This window comes from Marmota marmota, unplaced genomic scaffold (genome assembly GCF_001458135.2).
Source record: "Marmota marmota marmota unplaced genomic scaffold, marMar, whole genome shotgun sequence".
Classification (NCBI taxonomy): domain Eukaryota; kingdom Metazoa; phylum Chordata; class Mammalia; order Rodentia; family Sciuridae; genus Marmota; species Marmota marmota.
The window spans coordinates 515,624-533,979 of record NW_025999982.1 but is presented as its reverse complement, the minus strand read 5'-3'; the positions used below and the strand labels follow the sequence as shown (position 1 = coordinate 533,979).

Genomic DNA, 18,356 nt, shown 5'->3' with positions numbered 1-18,356 from the left:
TTAACATCGTCAGTACACATCCCCCGCTCCTTTACCCCACAAGGATCTGGAACACAGTTATTATTGCAGCTGTTTTAATTTGATCCCATGCCCCTTTCCAGCAGGAAAACCCTCATAGAAAACCCAGATCCTCATCTTTGAGTTTCTCCTTGAGCCAGGGCAGCACTTGGAAGAGATTGACGTGAAAGTCCCGGGCGTGAGCAGGTACCTGCTGTTGCAGTCTGTGGTCTTTGCAGACATCCACTACTCCCCAGCTGATCACACCAACCTGCAGAGGTGAGGGGATGCTATGGATCATTTTGTAGAGTTTCATCCTAATGTCAGGAAGCATGGTTATCCCAAGTGCATCTGAGCTGATCCAAGGGAATGAGACTAGATATCCAGCTCAACCCTGTTCTTGCCTTGCAGGCCAGACACATAACGCTAAAGTGATCAGTTCAGAGACTAACTCTAAGGTTAGGCGGGCTCTGTCCTTCTGTTACCAGCTATGTTCAGTGAGCTTTCCTGCTTTGGGGTCCATGCTGACCATTTAGCATCTCCCCACAAATAGGAAAGGGAGTACTCACTTGAATGAAGCGACTTTTCTTGTGAATAATCAGAGGACCACCAGAGTCACCTGTAGGAGAGAAGCTTTAGGGAAAGGACTATCGGGCCTCAGGAACTTATAAGAACCAGACTCCTCTCACCTTTGCAAGTATTGGGATCAGCATAGGGATATACCCCTCCAGTGCAGAGGAACCTAGGGGTGACAACTTCTGAGATATCCTTGACTTTATCATAGCCTGGAGCATATTGAGCATCTCTCTCACAGCTGGCTTTCTAAAGGGGAGCATGGGGGAGAAAGGGATGATGAACAAAGCCGACTTAAGACAGGCCCTTAGGATTTCCCCATTCCTCACCTTATCTCCATTCTTGATGTAAACCTCCTTTCGAGTCAGCTTTTTCTCTTCCTCAGAAACGAACATTGCTTTGACATCCTTGACAGGGAGCAGCTCTTCCTCTGAACAGGTGGACAGACTGGGTTACTCCAGTTCTCCCCTCCCACCCCATTGCTTCTGTCTTAACAGATGTCCTTCAAGCCCTTCCTGAGCTAGGCATCATTTGCTCCTACTACACCTCCCCCTCACATCTCCTGGAGTCTTATCTTTGTCCCATCCCAGAATATGCCTTACTGTGTTGCTTGCAAGTGGCTGTCTGAGGGAGTCGCAAAGCTCGAGTTGTTCCCTCGGTGCAGGGCAGACAAATGGGCCTGTTACAGAGGTGAGGACAGTCAGGAGCAGCAAATGGCCTGCCCTGCACCCCTGTCCTCCAGCCCACCTTCCCCAGCCTCCTTTCCTCAGGCACCCAGATTCTCTCACCTAAGAGTCTGGCTGTACTTCAGTTTATTCTTGAGCTTGATCAAGGCAACATCATAGTCATAAAATTCAGAAATTCCTTTTTCCTTTTTCCCATTGATGTTGTAGTTGGGGTGAAATAGGACTTCTTCTATCTCCAGGTCCTGCCTCTTCCCTCCTGATGGGGGAAGAGAGGGCAGCCTCCTGACTCTGACCCAGTGTCATCCTGACTTCTGGTTTTCCCTATCCCTAACTTTTTAGAGGGAAGGGCAGAGTTCGGGGTGGCAAGGAAGTGGGAGGTATGGCCGGAGCTCAGGGCCCATCTGCTGCGTCCTTACCCACGCTGACCTTGATTGAGTGTTTTTGGTCATCCACAGTGAAACAGTGTGCCGCTGTCAGCACAAAGTACTCAGACACCACAGCCCCCATACAATTCTCATGTCCCTTCAAAGGGCGCTGGGAACAGAACAGTGAAGGGGGAAAAGCCAGTCTGATGTGCATATTTTGTTCTTCCTCTGCCCTCTTTGCCCCTTCCACCTCCCCTCCCACAAGTACCTACTAGGATATAGTACTTACAGTGACTGAGATCTTGGCATGCCATGGTTGCTTGTGGTAATCAGTACCTTTCCTGTGTTCCCAAACCATGCCGCAGAGCCCCAGAGTCTGGGTTTCATCTAGCCGAAAGGAAAGTGTGCTGAAAGCTAGAGACCCTTCATCCCCAAGTGGCAGCAGCCATTTTAGAAGGAATCCCCACCCCCCACCCCGCATGTCTATGGGGAACAGAAGCCCACATAGAGAAAAAGGCTGAGAGCATTTGTTATGTTAGGAAACAAGAAAACACTGGGGTAGTGAAAGGCCTTGGGACCAAATCAGGGACCTGCTGTTTTCAGACCCACTTTTGTTGCTAGCTTTCATTCCCTTAGTATCAATTACCACATTTGTAAAATGAAGTAGAAAGTCCTGATGTTGCTGTAATTCTAAGATCAGGAAGTGGACAGTGGCAGGAAACAAGAACAGTGACATAGAGGAATGAGAAAAGGCTTCCAAGGTCTGGGAAGTATCAGTTGTAGAATGCGTGTCTAGCATGTGTGAGGCCCTGGATTCTATCCCCAGAAAGGAAGGAAGGGAGGGAAGGAGGAGGAGGTAGAGGGAAATGAGCAACTTGATGAGATCTGAGTTTCCTAATATTCGTCTTATGCTTTTGTATGTTCTTACCAATCATTTGGTAGAAAACATCCTCCAGATTTTCCATGTCCTTGACTTTGAACACATGCTGCTCATTGTCCTTCTTGGAAGCCAAAGCATTGATGTTCACTTGGTCCACCAGAGGCCCGACCCCAAACACATATACGTCTAAGGAAGGAAAAGGCAGAGTAAGGGTCCAGGCCCTGAGAAAGCACGATGCTAGGTCTTTGGCAGGTCACTCACCCAAATAATCCTCCCTTGGGTTTTTGCGATCCCTGCCAATGTCCAGCAAGTCCCGGATCTCACCAATAATAGTGACTGGATCCCCACCCATGTTGTACAAGCCTGCAGAGAAGACAAGGACCATGTGGGCAGGAGAGGAAAAGAATCAAAAAACATTAATTGGGGAAGGCAGTGACAACACACATAGCTGAGTAGCAGGTTGGAGATGGGATGGAGGTGACAGATCATAGAAGGCCTTGGGGAGAAGGATCCCACCTTTAAAAGGGTCATTGGAAAACTCAACAGCCAGCTATGAGCAGTGTTCAGGACCCCAACTCAAGTGTTACATGTAGATTTGAGGGTGGGGAGTCTGGGTAGGAAAAAGGTCCCTTCTGACCATCAGTCATCAGGATGATGACGTGGCGAGTACGGTTCCAGCCTTCAGGGGGGACATCTCCTGCCCAGTTCATCATGTTGTACACTGCCTGGAGGGCCCTCTTGGTATTAGTCCCTGTCTTCAATTTGTGGTCTGTAGAAAGGGAAAAGGTCATCACCTCACCTGGTCTTCCAAGCCATCCTTGAGCCTATCACAACTGAGATCCCACATCCTTCATCTTTGTGGATTGTCATCCCTTTGACTACAAAATTGCCCTATCAGCACCCAATATGTCCCCACTAACCCCCATTACCCAGTAACCCTGCCATCCATCTTTAACTACAATGTATGGTACCTGCCCCTGCCCCCTCTACCCCTTCCCCCATAATATCTCTGAGGCTTCTGACTTCTCTGACCCCCCAGGTAACCTGAGAGCTTCCCTTTCTTAACCTCTGACCTTCGTAACTGATTTGGTTGAGTTTCTCTGTGACCCAGTCTGCATCGCTGCTCTTTTGATCAGACACTCTGATCACAACTTTGGGTTCTGTGGCATATGTCACTAGAGCATATCTTGGCCTCACCCCATAACTTGCTATCTGTGAATGAGAAGAGTAAGAGGTCATGGCATTGAAAGTACAATATTATAGTTAGAAAAATTCAGCACCTTTTTTGGGACAGAAAGACCACAGTAAGAAGCTCAGGCTGAAGTTCATGGAGGAGGCTGTGCCAAGCATTAAATTACCACTTCACCTTAAAAGGAAAGGACAGAATAGGACCTGGAGATTTTACTGGGATGCTGTGGTTCAGAGAGACAGGGAGCACAAAGGAACTTAGTCCTGGAAGGGCAGCAAGGTCCAGTCAGGATCCCCACATTCAAGGGGAAGGGGATTCCACCTTCTCAATTAAGTTGGCGAGACACCTCTTAGCCCCTGTGAAGTTGCCGGTCCCAATGCTGTCAGATCCATCCAGCACCAGGTAGATGTTCATGGAGCCTGAGGGATCCAGGACAATCTTCCGCTTCTGTTGTTCCCCTGGATGCCAGCAGAGAGACTCAGGATTCAGGATGCATGTTTCTCCTGCAACTCCCCCAATTCCCTGCTCTTCCTCCCAACTCTGCTCAAACCTGGGCTGTGCCCATCCTCAGCATCAACTCCTTCTATGGTCTCTGTCAGGGAAGACAGGAAGGCTTCGGCCACCTCTTGAGGGGTGTCATACATGAAGGTGTCTGGGAAAGGTCAGAACTCAGGTCAAATAGCTGAAGGGTCAAGGACAGTGACCAGAAAGACAGGATGATGCCTTTCTAGGATGGGAAGGGCTTGGAAGTGAGAAAGCTCTACAGAGTTTGGAAGAAGTGAGGAGAAGCTGGGTTGAAGAGAGAAGGAGACAGTGCCTTGCTGTGGGAACATTAGGACTGGAGAGTAGGATCTGACCTGGGAGCCCAAGTCAAGACTCACCTTGGCAGGAAGGCTCTGTCCCACTCCAAGATCCACCTTCCTGGCATTTTCGCTGTTGGGAGCCACGCAGGGTAAGCCCCCGGCTGCAGTGGTAAGTGACTGTGTCTTCAAGGCGGTACTGGCTTCCCACCTTCCTTGTGCCAATGGGAATGCCCGGGTTTGGGCAGTACCCCGCTGCAGAGGCCGAGAGGGCAGGTCAGAGAACAGTTGTGATGCCTGTTCCTTGGGGATGGATGTGTAAGGGAGAGAGTGTGGTCGACAGGAGCAGGCAGGCTTCTCACCTCCATCATCGCAGATTGCTGTTTGCCCATCCCACCGGCCATTTACTTGGCAGGTGCGATTGGCAGAGCCCCGGAGAATGTATCCATGGTAGCATTGGAAAGAGATCTCATCGCTCACATTGTAATAAGAAGACCTGGGCCAGTAGTACCCATTCTCAAATTCCTGAGGTCTTGGGCAGTAAATCGCTTTGGGGAGGAGGACAAGTAAAAGTCATCAAGATAGAAGGGCTATCTTCAGGGTATCCCTCTTGCTCTCAGAGACCTTGTCACTGAGAAACAGCAAGTCCCTGGTCTGCTGGTCTGCTCCCAATTCCTGAGCATTCTCTTCACTGCCACAGCTGCCAGATACAGGGCAAATGCTTAGTGAAGGTGAGCCCCCCTGCCTCCCAGATTTTTACCTGCACCCCTAGGGCTGCCCCTTACCCTGTTTAGCCAAACCTGTTGGGCTGCTGGCCTCAACACAGCTCTAATCTCACCCAAGGGCTGCTGACCTTGGCTACCACCTGCCCCATCATCCCCTGTCTCAGCACATCCCTGTTCTCACTGCCTCTAACCTCTGCACTCTGCTTTCTTGACAATCTTTTGGTCTCGAGTCTTTAGGGAACTCCAGGACCCTGTGGATCTGCAGGTGCGTGTCTGGACAGGGTATGGGTAGAAGCCAGAGGGACATATGTACTCCAGGGTCTTGCCCTCTTGGAGAAGTTGGAAGGAGCCACCTTTGATCTCTACCCCCTCCAGAGAGCAGGAGCCTTGGGGCTGGGCCAGCAATGGAATTGTGTTCACACCTGAAAAGAAATACTGGTGAAGCTTGGCCCTACGAAGTCAAAGAAGAATGCTGGGTGCAGCAGGAGGGTGGGGGTGACCCTTTCTTACCTCTGGGCAAGAGGCCCAAGACCAAAGATACCAGACAGAGGTGGGGGCTGAGATGGCACCCCATGGTGATAGAAGGCAGGAGAGAAGCGGGCGAGCTGGGGTCAGGAGGGCTTCTCCAGGTTCCTTCTGTGTGCCTGCTTGGCTCAGTGTCCAAGCTGAAACTCTAGACCTAAGTCTAGTGGCACTCCCTTCCCCACCAATCCCCAGCCTTTTATGCAATCTGTTCTGGCACCTGCAGCTTGTCCGGCCTTCCCTATACACATCACTTTCCGGGAATGTTCAAGCAGGAGGGCCCCACTGAGCTGCCAATTGAAGAAACAGAAACTACACAAGCCCCACCCTTTGCTGCCCAAGGTCTGGGACTCTCCCCTTTGACACTTCATGTCAGCTTCCAGGTTCTCCCCAACAATCCCAGACCACCCTAGCTAGAGACCAGAAATAGTCCCCCAGCTGGTTCCCCTGTTGACTGTGTTATAGGGCAGAGTCCAGCTGCTGTTTGTCCAGCAGGGTCTCTGACCTTCCTGGAATCATTCTGCCCTCCCCATCCCCCAGGCAGAGGTACAGACAGATGTGGAAATCATCAATTTTTATTAATTTCATAACTGGGAAATTTCATGTGAAAGTGAAAGGAACACATTATGTTTACCAGGGGGAGGGATTTGAGCAGGAGCAGGAGGGGAGGGTGCAGCGGGCAGACACACTGGCCAGCACCCCAGGGGACCTTCCTGCTTGTGCTTGCTGTGTCTGGGCTCCTGAATTCACACAGCTAGAATTGAGGATGGGCCACAGGGTCTGAGGGTAGGTGTTCAGGGGTAGGAGATAGGAGAGAAGGCAGATCCTGGCAAGATAGCCAAGGGATTTGTGGCCATGATTAGAGGGGCAAGAAATTCAGAACACCCTCCAGATGCTGCCTCAGCCAGGGTTGTAGGCGGAAGAGGTTAATGTGGAAGTCTCGGGGTGGTGGGGCACCATGGGGAGGCTTTTTGCGGGAGTTTTTGTTGGTAGCACCAAAACAGGGGTTGTAGAGACCCCAGCTCACCAGGCCCACCTGAAAGAAAGGAAAAATGAAGTAGAAAGACGCCACAGCCCCAGCTCTGAGCCCTGACTCCCATGGTTCCTTCAGAGACCTCCCTCACCACCACCACCCCCCCTGCCCCAGCTGAGTTCCTGTAGCCAGCCTTGTGAGCTTCCCTGTACCCACCTGGAAAAACCTGAACCTCCGCTCAAGGAAAACTGCTCCCCCAGATTCTCCTGCCAGCAAGATGAACAAGAGACAGTGTCAAAAAAAAAAAAAAAAAAAAGAGACAGTGTCATCCAGGGCAGGTGCTGGCGTCCTGGCATGCATGCTGGCCACAGGGACACTGTGGCCCTTCCTTGGGAAATCCAGACATGGGGGGTGCTCACCTTTACAGGGATTGTCATCCTCCTGGGTCCCACTGCATAGAAACTGATCTGTCACCACCTCACTGACATCCGTCAAGTTGGGGAACTTTATTTTGTCTTGGGAGACTACCTTGATACAGTCTGACCTCTGCAGTAGAGGTGGAGCAGGAAGGAAGAATGAAATGAGTGGCCTAGGGACACTTGGCAGAACACTAAGCCTGGGAGGAGGGGTGACTTAAGTGAGGTGGAAAAAGCAGCCGGAGCTAGAGGAGGAAGAGCACCATTCTGTGATCTGGCTTGAGTGGGACCCCAGAACCCCCCCGCCACCACCTAAGACCCTCACCTCTTCCCCTGTCTTGAGGTTAATGTTCAGTTTGCTCCCATTCAAGGCCACAAAATGAGCAGGGATGCTCTGTTGGTTCAGAAGTTCTGTCTCTGCCGTCAAAGAGAAGGGGATGTTGATTGTAGGTCCCTTTACCCACCAGTCAGACTTCTGGCTTGGAGACAGAAGTCTAGTCCCTGTTAGCACCCCCAGGCTCTGGCCCCAGCTCTTTACAAACTCTAAACCTCAGCACTCACCATGGTCCTGGCAGGTACTACGTTGGGGTCTCCGCAGAGCCATGTTGGCCTCCACTGTGCAGGGAATGCAGATGGGCCTGGAGAGAAGGGTGAGTGTCACACAGCCCATCCTCAGTATCCTGGGGCTCCCCAGAGCACTCTCCCCTGCAGGGCATCCTCCTGTCCTAGGATCAAGCACCTGGCATGGGTGGACATTTTCACTTTCTGGGCCAACTTCAGCAAGGCTATGTCATCACCATAGAACTCCTGTATCCCCTGGTCCTTCTTTCCGTAGACATCAAATCCCGGGGAGATCTCGACTTTCTCAATAAGGAATTCTTTGCCCCACTGGGAGTTGGGATCCCCTGGGAATGATACGGTGGATGAGGCTGAATCAGGGCTCCTGAAGGGGCCAGAGGCTGGGGACGGGTAACCAGCGCTCTGGCCTTGGGGTCAGGAACTTGGTGAAGCCCCTGCCTTACCCACGTTGACCCTCCACAGGGAGCGGTCCTTAGCATTGTGGAAGCAGTGAGCTGCTGTCAGAACCCACTGGTCAGAGACAAGAGCCCCCCGACAGGCCTCGTTGTTCTTGGGCTGCAGGGAATAAGTGATATTCAGAAACTGCAGTGTCTCTGGCCTATAGCTGCTTTCACCTCCGGGATCCAAGCCCACCCCTCTTTCCTGGTACCTTAATAGTGACATGCCAAGGTGTCCTTTCCTGGTCGGAGGCATTAGCTGACATGTTCCCCACCCCACAGATGGTGTCTGTGAACTTGGAGACATCTGTAAGTGTGAGGATCAGGTTGAGAAGGAGGCAAGGGAGGGGTATTGTGCCCAGGTTCCCAATATGGGCCCCCCACTGTCTCCCCACCATTCTCCCCAACACCAGGAAGACAAAACTCACTCACCCAGCATGTGTTCAAAAGCCTGGTGCAGAGCCTGTGGGTCCTGCAGAATGAAGGCATGCCGCTCACCATCCTTTTTGGACCCCAGCTCATTCAGTTCTTTCCAGTCCACATCCAGCTTGCCCACCCCGATGGCATAGATGTCTGATGGGGAGGAGGGAAGTCACCAATCCTGTGGCTGAGGGGCTATCCCGTGAGAGAGAATGCTGGAATCTGAACTACTATGGCAACAAAGATCTACATGAGCTGTATCCAAGCCTCCCTCACCCCTGCCACCTGTCTGTTTCCTAGCACTCCCTGCCCCTCACTCTTCCAGCACAGCCTTCTTGAAGTTTCTTTAAAAAAAAAAAAAAAGCTTTCTGGCTGTAGTTGGACACAATATCTTTATTTTACTTATTTTATGTGGTGCTGAGGATCAAACCCAGTGCCTTGCATGAGCATGGGTGGACATTTTCACTTTCTGGGCCAACTTCAGCAAGGCTATGTCATCACCATAGAACTCCCAGATCCCCTGGTTTTTCTTTGCCACTGAACCACAACCCCAACCCTTGAAGTTTCTTAAATCTGCAGACGCTCTCTCACCTCCAACCCTCTGCACCAGCTTCACCCCATCTGGGTCATTCTCCCCAGATGTTCTCACGGTTCACTTTCACACCTGTTTAAGTCTTAGCACAAATGTACCTTCAATGTCTAAAACTTCAATGCCCCAGACCTTCCCATTCCCTCTCTGCCTCATTCATATCATGTCATGAGTTACCTACAAGCTGCATGCTATATGGATTCCTTATTTATCCTGAGTATCACCTAATGTGGGTAGAATCATGTTCTCCAAAGGATATATTCAAGTCTTAACCCTCAGGACCCATGGATGGGGACTTAATTGGAAACAGGGTCTTATTATTTTTTCTTTTTCTTGGTACTGTTACATCCTCAGTAATTCTTTTTCTTTCTTTCTTTCTTTTTTCTTTTCTTTTCTTTTTTTTTTTTTGAGTGTAAAGAGTAGAATTTATTCAAGTAAGAAGAGAAAGCTCTCACAGGCCAAGAGTGGACCTGATAGAGGTGGTCCAGAAAAATGGTCTTTGCAGAATTAATCAAGTTAAGATGAGATCATACTAGATTAAAGTGGGTCATAATCTAAAGTCAAGGGCAATGGATGTGTAACTGATGTAATTCTGCAATCTGTATATGGGGTAAAAATGGGAGTTCATAACCCACTTGAATCAAAGTGTGAAATATGATATATCAAGAAATTTGTAATATTTTGAACAACCAACAATAAAAAATTTAAAAAAATAAAATAAAAAATAAAGTCAAGGGCTGTCAGTGTAGCTAAGTGGTAGGGCACCTGCTTAGCACGTATGAGGCCCTGCGTTCAATCCTGAGCAATGCAAAAAAAAATGTTTAATAAATAAAAATAATAAGGAACTTTGGAAACAAACACACAGATAGCAGGATACCATGTAATGATACAGAGATTACACAGGAAAGAAGGCTAAGTAAGGACAGAAGTAAAGATTGGGTTATGCTGCTACAAGCCAAGGAATGCCTGGGGCTACCAGAAACTAGAAGAGGCATGTAAGGATTCTTCCCTACAGCCTTTAAAGGGAGGCTGGCCCTTGCCACACTGTGATTTCAGACTTCTGACCTCCAGAACTGTGGAAGAATAAATTTGTGTTTCAAGCCACCCAAGTTTGGGGCAGTTTGTTACAGCAGCCCTAGGAAACGAATATACGTTGTCCTCTCTGGAATGGCAGTCCTGTGCAAGCAGGCATTTTTGTCTGTCGAGCACCCAGGATGGTGCCTGGCTCAGGAGAGTTTCTCAGTAAAGACTTTAAAATGAATGACTGAATGAAAGAGACTCATAAACATAGCACAGAGACAGAGCTTCAGATATAGTCTTCCTCTGGAAAAGTAGGCTGTGGGAGAAGGGACTAAAGCCATCTCTTCACATTGGAGGCCCTGGACCCACACAGCTGCCAGTTCTGGCCTAGGAGTAGGGATCCCTGGAAGAACCACCCTGTGGTGGCCCTCAGAGTCCATCTGCTTCCACTCTTTGCACCCTTTTGGTGTAAAATGATCAAGGAGCTCAGAAAGACAGAGGGAAATCTCAGAAGTAATCAGCAATGCCCAGGACAGAAGCATAGCAGAACCACAAAATGATTTCTTCAGCTCTATTCCTTCAGTTTCCTGCTTCCGTTTGTTTGCTTGCTTTCACAGTGCTGAGGATGGAACCCAGGGTCCTTGCTGTTGCTAAACAAATGTTCTACCACTGAGCTACATCCCCACTCATTTTTGTTTTTGTTGTTGTTATTTTTGTTTTGTTTTGTTTTTTAAATCACAGTACATGTCAACTTGGACTAGTCACATTTTTTTAAATATATTTTTTTAGTTGTAGATGGACACAATGCCTTTATTTTATCTATTTATTTTTATGTGGCGCTGAGGATCAAACCCAATGCCTCACATGTGCCAACTGAGCCACAATCCCAGCGCCCCAACCCCGTTTTTTATTTTTGTATTTTGAGACAGGGTCTTATTAAATTTTCCAGGCTGGCCTCCAACTTTCTAGTCTCCTGCCTCAACCTCCCAAGTAGCATGTGCCACTGCACACAGCTATTAAGGTGTTTTTTGAGCATCTGACTCTGGTTCAGAGGCTAAAGAGGAAGGAAATGAATTTGGAGTTTTAAAACTGGGCCAGTTTTAAGCCAAGTATGATAGCACATGCCTGTAATCCCTGCTTGGAAGGCTGAGGCAGGAGGATCACAAGTTCAAAGCCAGACTCAGTAACTTAGTGAGGCCCTAAGCAACTTAGTGAGAGCCTGTCCCTAAATAAAATATAAAAAGAGCTGGGGAAGTGGCTCAGTGGATAAGCACCCCTGGCTTCAAACCCTGGTACCAAAAAGAAAAAAAAAATCAGGATGATAACAAAGATTATCATGACCCCTGAACAAGGATTGCATGAAAATTTACAAAACATTACATTGGTTCAACTGCATTGTGGTNAAAAAAAAAAAAAAAAAAAAAAAAAAAAACGGGAAAAGAAAGAAAGAAACAGAAAAAAACAAAAACAAAACCAGCTGCCCTCTCTGAGTGTCTCTCTCCAAAATCTTTTTCAGGTCAAAGGTCAGTACAATTTGTGTTTACTCTGAACCTGAGAAACTTTTCCTTCATAGACTGCAATTGCTAAACCTTGGTTAGCTGTCTATATTGCTAAAAGAGAAACAGCAAGGAGAGTCTAGAGGAATCCAGGATCCTTCTTCCTGGAAAGTTTCCTGAAACTTGAGACAATGGTGATGACCACACCAATGATGACAATGGCAGTTCTCTATGCTAGGCAAAATTTGCCTGAGCGTCTTCTCTTGGCCTATGAGGGAGGTCCTAGTACTGCTCCCCTTTTACAGATGAAGAAACTGCCCACAATCCCAGCCCACCAAAAGTGAAACCAAGGTGGGGACCAGGGGCATATCACTTCCCCTCTTCCATGTGATACTCAGCTACCCTCAAACAAAACAACAGAGAGAAAACTGTGTGGCTCTGGCCCAGAGCCACTGGAACTCTGGCTGAGGATCCCATACTGTCCACAGGGCAGCACAGATTGGGTGGGTGGGTGAAGGCAGAGGCTTACCTAGATAGTCATTCCTGTTCTGTTTAATATCCACAATCTCTTTGATGTTGTCAATTGCTGGCTTGGGAGAACCACCCATGTTGGACTTTCCTAGAACAGAGAAGGGAAAGAATTGTCCATCTGCGTGGGTTTCTGAATCCTCTGGAGCCCCAGAAGCATGAAGAAGCATTCAGCCTGGAAACCTTAACAAAGCCATTTCAAAATATTTTGTTTCCTGAAATTGTCTACATTCTAGGCACTGGGCCAGGAGCTTCATATACTCTTTCTCATTTAATTCTCATGAAACCCCAGGAAGTATGGATATCCTTATTTCATAGATGAGAAAACCAAGTCCTGGAGGGGCTATGTAATTTGGACAAAATCAAGATGTAAATGACAGGGCTGGGATTGTGGCTCAGTGGTAGACAACCTGCCTTGCACGGGTGAGGCACTGGGTTTGATCCTCAGCACCACATAAAAGTAAATAAATAAAATAAAAATAAAGGTGTTGTGTCCTACAACTATAATATATATATTATATATATTCTAGGTTCAATACCCAGCAGCAGCAACAATTTAATAAAGTATATATATAAATGGCAGAGGCCAGATCCAATACAGACAGCTCCTCGTGTTCGTGTTCAAGAACCACATCTCCACCATTGAGCACCAGGTTACCTCCAGGTGGTAACATGAACTGACATGTTCTAATCATAGAATGCTTTTATACATACTACTCAAGTTTCTGTCCAAAAAAATTATGTAAGGAAAGGAGAGTAGTTATCATTATCCTCATTGTTGTTACAATCATCATCAATAACACTATTTTGGGGCTGGGGTTGTGGCTCAACGGTAGAGCGCTCACCTAGCATGCGTGAGGCCCTGGGTTCGAACCTCAACACCACATAAAAATAAATAAACAAAATAAACATGTACAACTAAATTAAAAAAATATTTTAAAAAATAACACTATTTCTATCTTATAGATAAGAAACTGAGGCTCATTATAGTTTCAGCAGCACATATATTAAAATCAGAATGAAGCCAGGCATGGTGGCACATGCCTGTAACCCCAGCAGCTCAGGAGGCGGAGGTAAGAGGATCACAAGTTTGAGGCCAGCCTCAGAAATTTAGCAAGACTCTAAGCAACTTAGAAAGACCCTGTCTCAAAATAAAAAATTAGAATGTCTGGGGATGTGGCTCAGTGGTTAAGCACCCCTGGCTTCAAACCCTGGTACCAAAAAGAAAAAAAAAATCAGGATGATAACAAAGATTATCATGACCCCTGAACAAGGATTGCATGAAAATTTACAAAACATTACATTGGTTCAACTGCATTGTGGTTCAACTTGTCCCCTCAAAACACTTTTACTATGGAAAGTACTAAAAAAAAAAAAGGAAAGGAAAGAAACTGAGGTCTGAAGTGGCCAAGGGGGGAACAGAATGCAAAAGGTCTTCTGACCCTACATTGATGCCCCTTTCACTATTCCAGACCCCCTCACAAAGATGGCAGTACCCACCATCTGTCAGAATGATGATGGCGTGTCTGATTTCCTTCCAGGCGGATGTTACTATGCCAAGACGTTGCATTTGGTTATTCATCATGATGTAGACACTATTTAGAGCTTCATAGATATTGGTCCCAGTTCCATTCTCATGATCTGGAACATGCCAAAACGAAAGACTGTCTTAGAAACTTCCCACCTCCACCTGGGAGTGAGGAATCACTCTTTCACAACCACCGGAAATGTAAGTTATCAATAGCCTTTGATAAACTCAGACCTTTAATGATTTGACATCATTGCCTGTTCAAATGTTCAGTCTTTCTACCTAGAATGCTCACTGCATCCAAGACCACTGTAAGGTTCCAAGATTCAGGGATGGAGTTTCCAAAGAACTTGGATTGTTTGATCATTTTTTTTTCACACAGCGTGCGGGTGGATAATGATGGGAGACTGCCGTGCTGAGCTATGAAATTCAACCACACAGCATGGCCCTCTAGAAGGAGTTGAAAACCAATATCTGCACCATTCGTTTAGATTAACAGCACTTCAGGGTAAGCCATGAGCCAGGGGAAGCTGGGACTCCTCCACCGTGACCCTGGACTTGGAAGATACCCCAGAGCCTTAGGACTCCAGGGCCCGAAGAGACCTCACTCTCCAGACTCTACCTACAGGTACTGACCTTCCTCTCTGGCAGCCCTCATTTGATGACAGCCATACCTTTATAGTTGGCATTTTGCAGACTGTAGAGCACTTCGGTCACATCCCTGGATTTGTCACTCAAGATAGACATGATGGTTTTGGGCCGTGAGGCAAATGTGATGATGGCAACGCTGACATTGACCTCGAAGCTGAAGAGCTGAGGAGGGCAGGTGAGAGGAGGAATGAGAAGTCCGGAAACCAAAGGGGACACAGTAAGAGAATAAGAAAGAGGCCCTCGCAGAGGCAGAGAACCTGCACCGAGACTGAGCAAGCAACTGCAGCTAGGAAGAAGCCAGGAAAACAACATTTGCTGAGCATCTATTCTCTTTAACATACTCGCTCCTCATCTCATCCTCACATCAAATCAGTGAGGGACCTGATGCTCCCTATTTCATAGATTAGGAAACGGAGGCTTATTATCTCGTCCTGGATCACACTACTAATAAGAGGTGGCATTAGGATTGGAGTCTGGCCAGGCATAGTGATGCCCTCCTGTAATCCCAATGACTCAGGAGGCTGAGGCAGGAGGATCACAAGTTTGAGGTCAGTTTCAACAATTTAGCAAGACCCTCAGCAACTTAGTGAGACCCTGTTTCAAAATAAAAAATAAAAAGGACTGGGGATATATCCCAGTACCAGGGTTCAATCCCCAGTACCAAAAAAAAAAATTTTTTTTCATTAAAAAATAAAGGATTTTGCTCTGCCAGTGCAACTCTGAGGTCATTTCTCTAACTGGTACATTTTATCGCCTCACCATTTAATTATATACTTTAAGTCCTAAGAGAAACTCTACAGAAGATATAAAGAAACCCTCTTTAAAACATGGCTGGGGTGTGCAGGTAAGTGTGCTTAGCCCTAGATTCAATCCCCAGCAGCAGCAACAACAATTTAATAAAGTCAAAAATGTAGCTAAGGGCTGGGGTTGTGGTTTAGTGGTAGAGCACTTGCCTCACATGTGTGGGGCACTGGATTTGATCCTCAGCACCACATAAAAGCAAATAAGTAAAATAAAGGTATTGTGTCCATCTACAACTAAAAAAAAAAATAGATAGTAAAAAATGTAGCTGAAAGCGAAAAACCACCTATTTACATGAATTACTGTGAAAAGCATAATTACAAAAGAAAGGGCTGGCAAGGAACCAAAGAACTGAAACCAGTGGCATCCGAACTCTTCTGGTGATGCTTCCTGTCAGCAAAAACATTTTGGAGGCCAGGCACGAGATGCATGCCTGCAATCCCCGTGGCTCAGAAGGCTGAGGCAGGAAGACTAAGAGTTCAAAGCCAGCCTCAGAAAAAGTGAGGCACTAAGCAACTCAGTGAGTCCCAGTCTCTAAATAAAATACAAAATAGGGTTGAGGATGTGGCTCAGTGGTTGAGTGCCCCTGAGTTCAATCTCTGGTACCAAAAAAAATAAAAAATAAAAACATTTTGGACACATACCTCAATACAGGTGTATATATTTATGATTATGTGTGTGGGGGGGTGGAATCCTGGGGATTGAACCAGAGGCATTCTACCACTAAGCTACATCCCTTGTTTTGTTTTGAGAAAGAGTCTTGCTAAATTGCCCAGGCTGGCCTTGAACTCACAATCATCCTGCCTCAGCTTCTTGAGTAGCAGGATTACAAGCCATTGGGCCCATTTATAAATTATAAAGGATTGAACTATTCAAATATACACATTTTTAAAACTGCACAAAATATTGAAGTTTTAAAAGAAAATTATTAAATATCATTAATTTAATTAAGATTATTCAACAGAGACATCAGTAATTTTCTGCCTCACCCCCATGGATTATTATGTTACCCCTCTGTGGATACCACTGCTCTAGATAATGAATTTCTGGGGAGAAGACCTCACAGCCTTGTTCATCTTTGTTATCCCCCAGCATCCAACATGGTGCCTGACCCATAGTAAGTGCCCCAAAGGGATTTGTGGAGTTTTAAAAATGATCATGTGAATTGAATTTATGATTCCTGCATGGCATGAATATAATCTTGGAGGACATCTAGAAGGAGGTGGGCTGTGAGAGAGGCTCTGAGCACAGGAAGAAGACCGAGAGAGCCAAGAAGGACTTCTCAGCCTGTAAACTCCTAATTCCTGACCCTGTCCACCATGAGGAAAGCACTCTTCTTGAAGATCTCAAAGTCATCTTTCGACACACTCTGAGAGGCATCCAGGAGCAGGTAGAAGTTCAGGTGACCAGAGCGCTGGATCTGGATTTTACGGCCCAGGTTTTCTGGAGAAATGTGCAAGGGGAGATTCAGTTGCGCACTCCTTCCTGTGCTCTTGGTGAGGGAGTCCAGCCTCCCTGCCTCCCCTTCAGTCACTGAGTCACAGGAGGCTTCCCTCCCCGACCTGTTCCACCCAGGAACATCCCCTGCTACCCCGTCCTCAAAACACTCACCCTTCTTCTTCTGGGTGGGATTGGTGGCTCCAAGCACATGGGACAAGGAGATGGACAGGGCAGGGGCCACATCCTCAGGAAAGTCATAAGAGTAGGGTTCTGTGGGAAGAACCACCTGGAGGTCAGCCAAGGGGTGTCAGGAGTCTCAGGAGGGGCCAGGGGGGTCAGGAGTCCCAGGAGGGCAGCATGGCTACTCACGACGGCAGATGGGCTCTGTCCCACTCCAGACCCCATTGCCCAGGCACTCCCTCTCTGATGACCCTGTCAGCACCAGATTTGAGGAGCAGCGATAGCTGACCTTGTCCCCAAGGCCAAAGCGGGAGCCCGTCCGCACTGCGCCCACTGAAATGCCTGGGTTGGGGCAGTGGCCAGCTGCAAGTGAATAAAAAAGACAGAGATGAGCAAGCCACCAACCCCTCCCTCCAGGCTCCTCTATAGACCTTCGGAGCTGCAAGGGTCCCTTGGGAGAAAACAGAACTGTGAGACCAGGGTGAGTTTGAAGAACATTAAGTAGGGTGAAGGGTTTAGAATTTGGCAACCTCAGTTGCCAGCTGGAGCATCCTAGTTCCAACCCAGGCCTCACCTGTGTCTACCCAGAACCCCAGAGAAGATGTAGTGTGAGGACAGCTGCTTGCCCAGCATGTGTGAGGCCACTGGGTTCACTCCCCAGAACCTAAGGACATTTTTAAATAAATTAAATTTATATTTGAATAAGTGTTTGGGGCTGAGCATGATGGGGCACACCTGTAATCCCAGTGGCTCTGGAGGCTGAGGCAGGAGGATCGTGAGTTCAAAGCTAGCCTCAGCAACTTAGCAAGGTTCTAAGTAACTCAGTGAGGCCCTGTCTCTAAATAAAATACAAAAAATAGGTGGGGGTGTGGCCAGTGGTTAAGTACTCCTGGATTTACTCCCTAGTACCAAAAAAAAAAAAAAAAGCCTATTTGGGGAAAATTCCAGGGCAGGGCAGAAGTAGGGAGCCATCAGCTGAGCCACTGGGTGTGGGTATAGTCCTGCTGCCTGGTAGGCGTTGTCTTCTGTGTTATGGAAAGCCACAGGCAGCTGTGACTCAGAGTAATCCTGGAAGTCCTACTTCTGCCAAGCAGAGCCACTCACTATTCACAGGGGCAGTAAGAGCCATGACAAAAGTATATGTGGTGGGGGACTGGGGTTGCAGCTCAGTGGTAGAGCACTTGCCTAGCATGTGTGAGACACTGGGTTCGATTCTCAGCACCACATATAAATAAATAAATAATAAAGGCCCATCGACAACTTAAAAAAAAAGTATATGTAGTGAGGCTGGGGGGGTTGAGGCTCACTGGTAGAGTGCTTGCCTTGCATGCATGGGGCACTGGGTTCAATCCTCAGCACCACATAAATAAATAAAATAAAGGTATTGTGACCTACAACTAAAAAAAAAAAGTGTATGTGGTGTTTATCAAGTTCCAGCTATTCTAGGTCTTAATAATATTAACTCATTTAACTCACATGGAAATCCCATGAGATCAGTACTCTTACTACTGCCATTTGATAGATGTGAAAACTGAGGCATGAAGAGGTTATATAACCTGCC

The 18,356-nt window shown here is 47.4% G+C and overlaps 2 protein-coding genes across 2 annotated transcripts in view; both read right to left on the bottom strand.

The window, feature by feature from the left end:
* Positions 1 to 57: 57 nt before the first annotated feature.
* Positions 58 to 5,946, bottom strand: Cfb (complement factor B). Its single transcript, XM_015487464.1, has 18 exons — positions 5,726 to 5,946; positions 5,407 to 5,637; positions 4,853 to 5,038; positions 4,572 to 4,745; positions 4,241 to 4,342; positions 4,012 to 4,148; positions 3,575 to 3,713; positions 3,139 to 3,270; positions 2,763 to 2,864; positions 2,550 to 2,687; positions 1,911 to 2,008; positions 1,673 to 1,790; positions 1,359 to 1,512; positions 1,173 to 1,249; positions 900 to 1,000; positions 687 to 819; positions 567 to 616; positions 58 to 268 (listed from the first exon to the last, which is right to left on the bottom strand). The coding sequence occupies exons 1-18, from the start codon at positions 5,787 to 5,789 to the stop codon at positions 113 to 115; spliced, it is 2,292 nt and encodes a 763-aa protein (XP_015342950.1). The 5' UTR covers positions 5,790 to 5,946; the 3' UTR covers positions 58 to 112.
* A 350-nt stretch (positions 5,947 to 6,296) lies between these two features.
* Positions 6,297 to 18,356, bottom strand: part of C2 (complement C2) — a 13,600-nt gene continuing 1,540 nt past the window's right edge. Inside the window, exons 3-17 of the mRNA XM_015487321.2 lie at positions 16,985 to 17,375; positions 16,787 to 16,885; positions 16,485 to 16,618; positions 14,398 to 14,536; positions 13,696 to 13,836; positions 12,197 to 12,286; positions 8,575 to 8,715; positions 8,355 to 8,449; positions 8,149 to 8,260; positions 7,866 to 8,031; positions 7,688 to 7,764; positions 7,452 to 7,543; positions 7,130 to 7,256; positions 6,927 to 6,976; positions 6,297 to 6,773 (exon numbers count right to left, since the gene is read on the bottom strand). Of these exons, the coding sequence (XP_015342807.1) occupies positions 6,597 to 6,773; positions 6,927 to 6,976; positions 7,130 to 7,256; positions 7,452 to 7,543; positions 7,688 to 7,764; positions 7,866 to 8,031; positions 8,149 to 8,260; positions 8,355 to 8,449; positions 8,575 to 8,715; positions 12,197 to 12,286; positions 13,696 to 13,836; positions 14,398 to 14,536; positions 16,485 to 16,618; positions 16,787 to 16,885; positions 16,985 to 17,375 (2,031 nt within the window). The 3' untranslated portion in view covers positions 6,297 to 6,596. The remainder of the gene's footprint in view (positions 6,774 to 6,926; positions 6,977 to 7,129; positions 7,257 to 7,451; positions 7,544 to 7,687; positions 7,765 to 7,865; positions 8,032 to 8,148; positions 8,261 to 8,354; positions 8,450 to 8,574; positions 8,716 to 12,196; positions 12,287 to 13,695; positions 13,837 to 14,397; positions 14,537 to 16,484; positions 16,619 to 16,786; positions 16,886 to 16,984; positions 17,376 to 18,356) is intronic.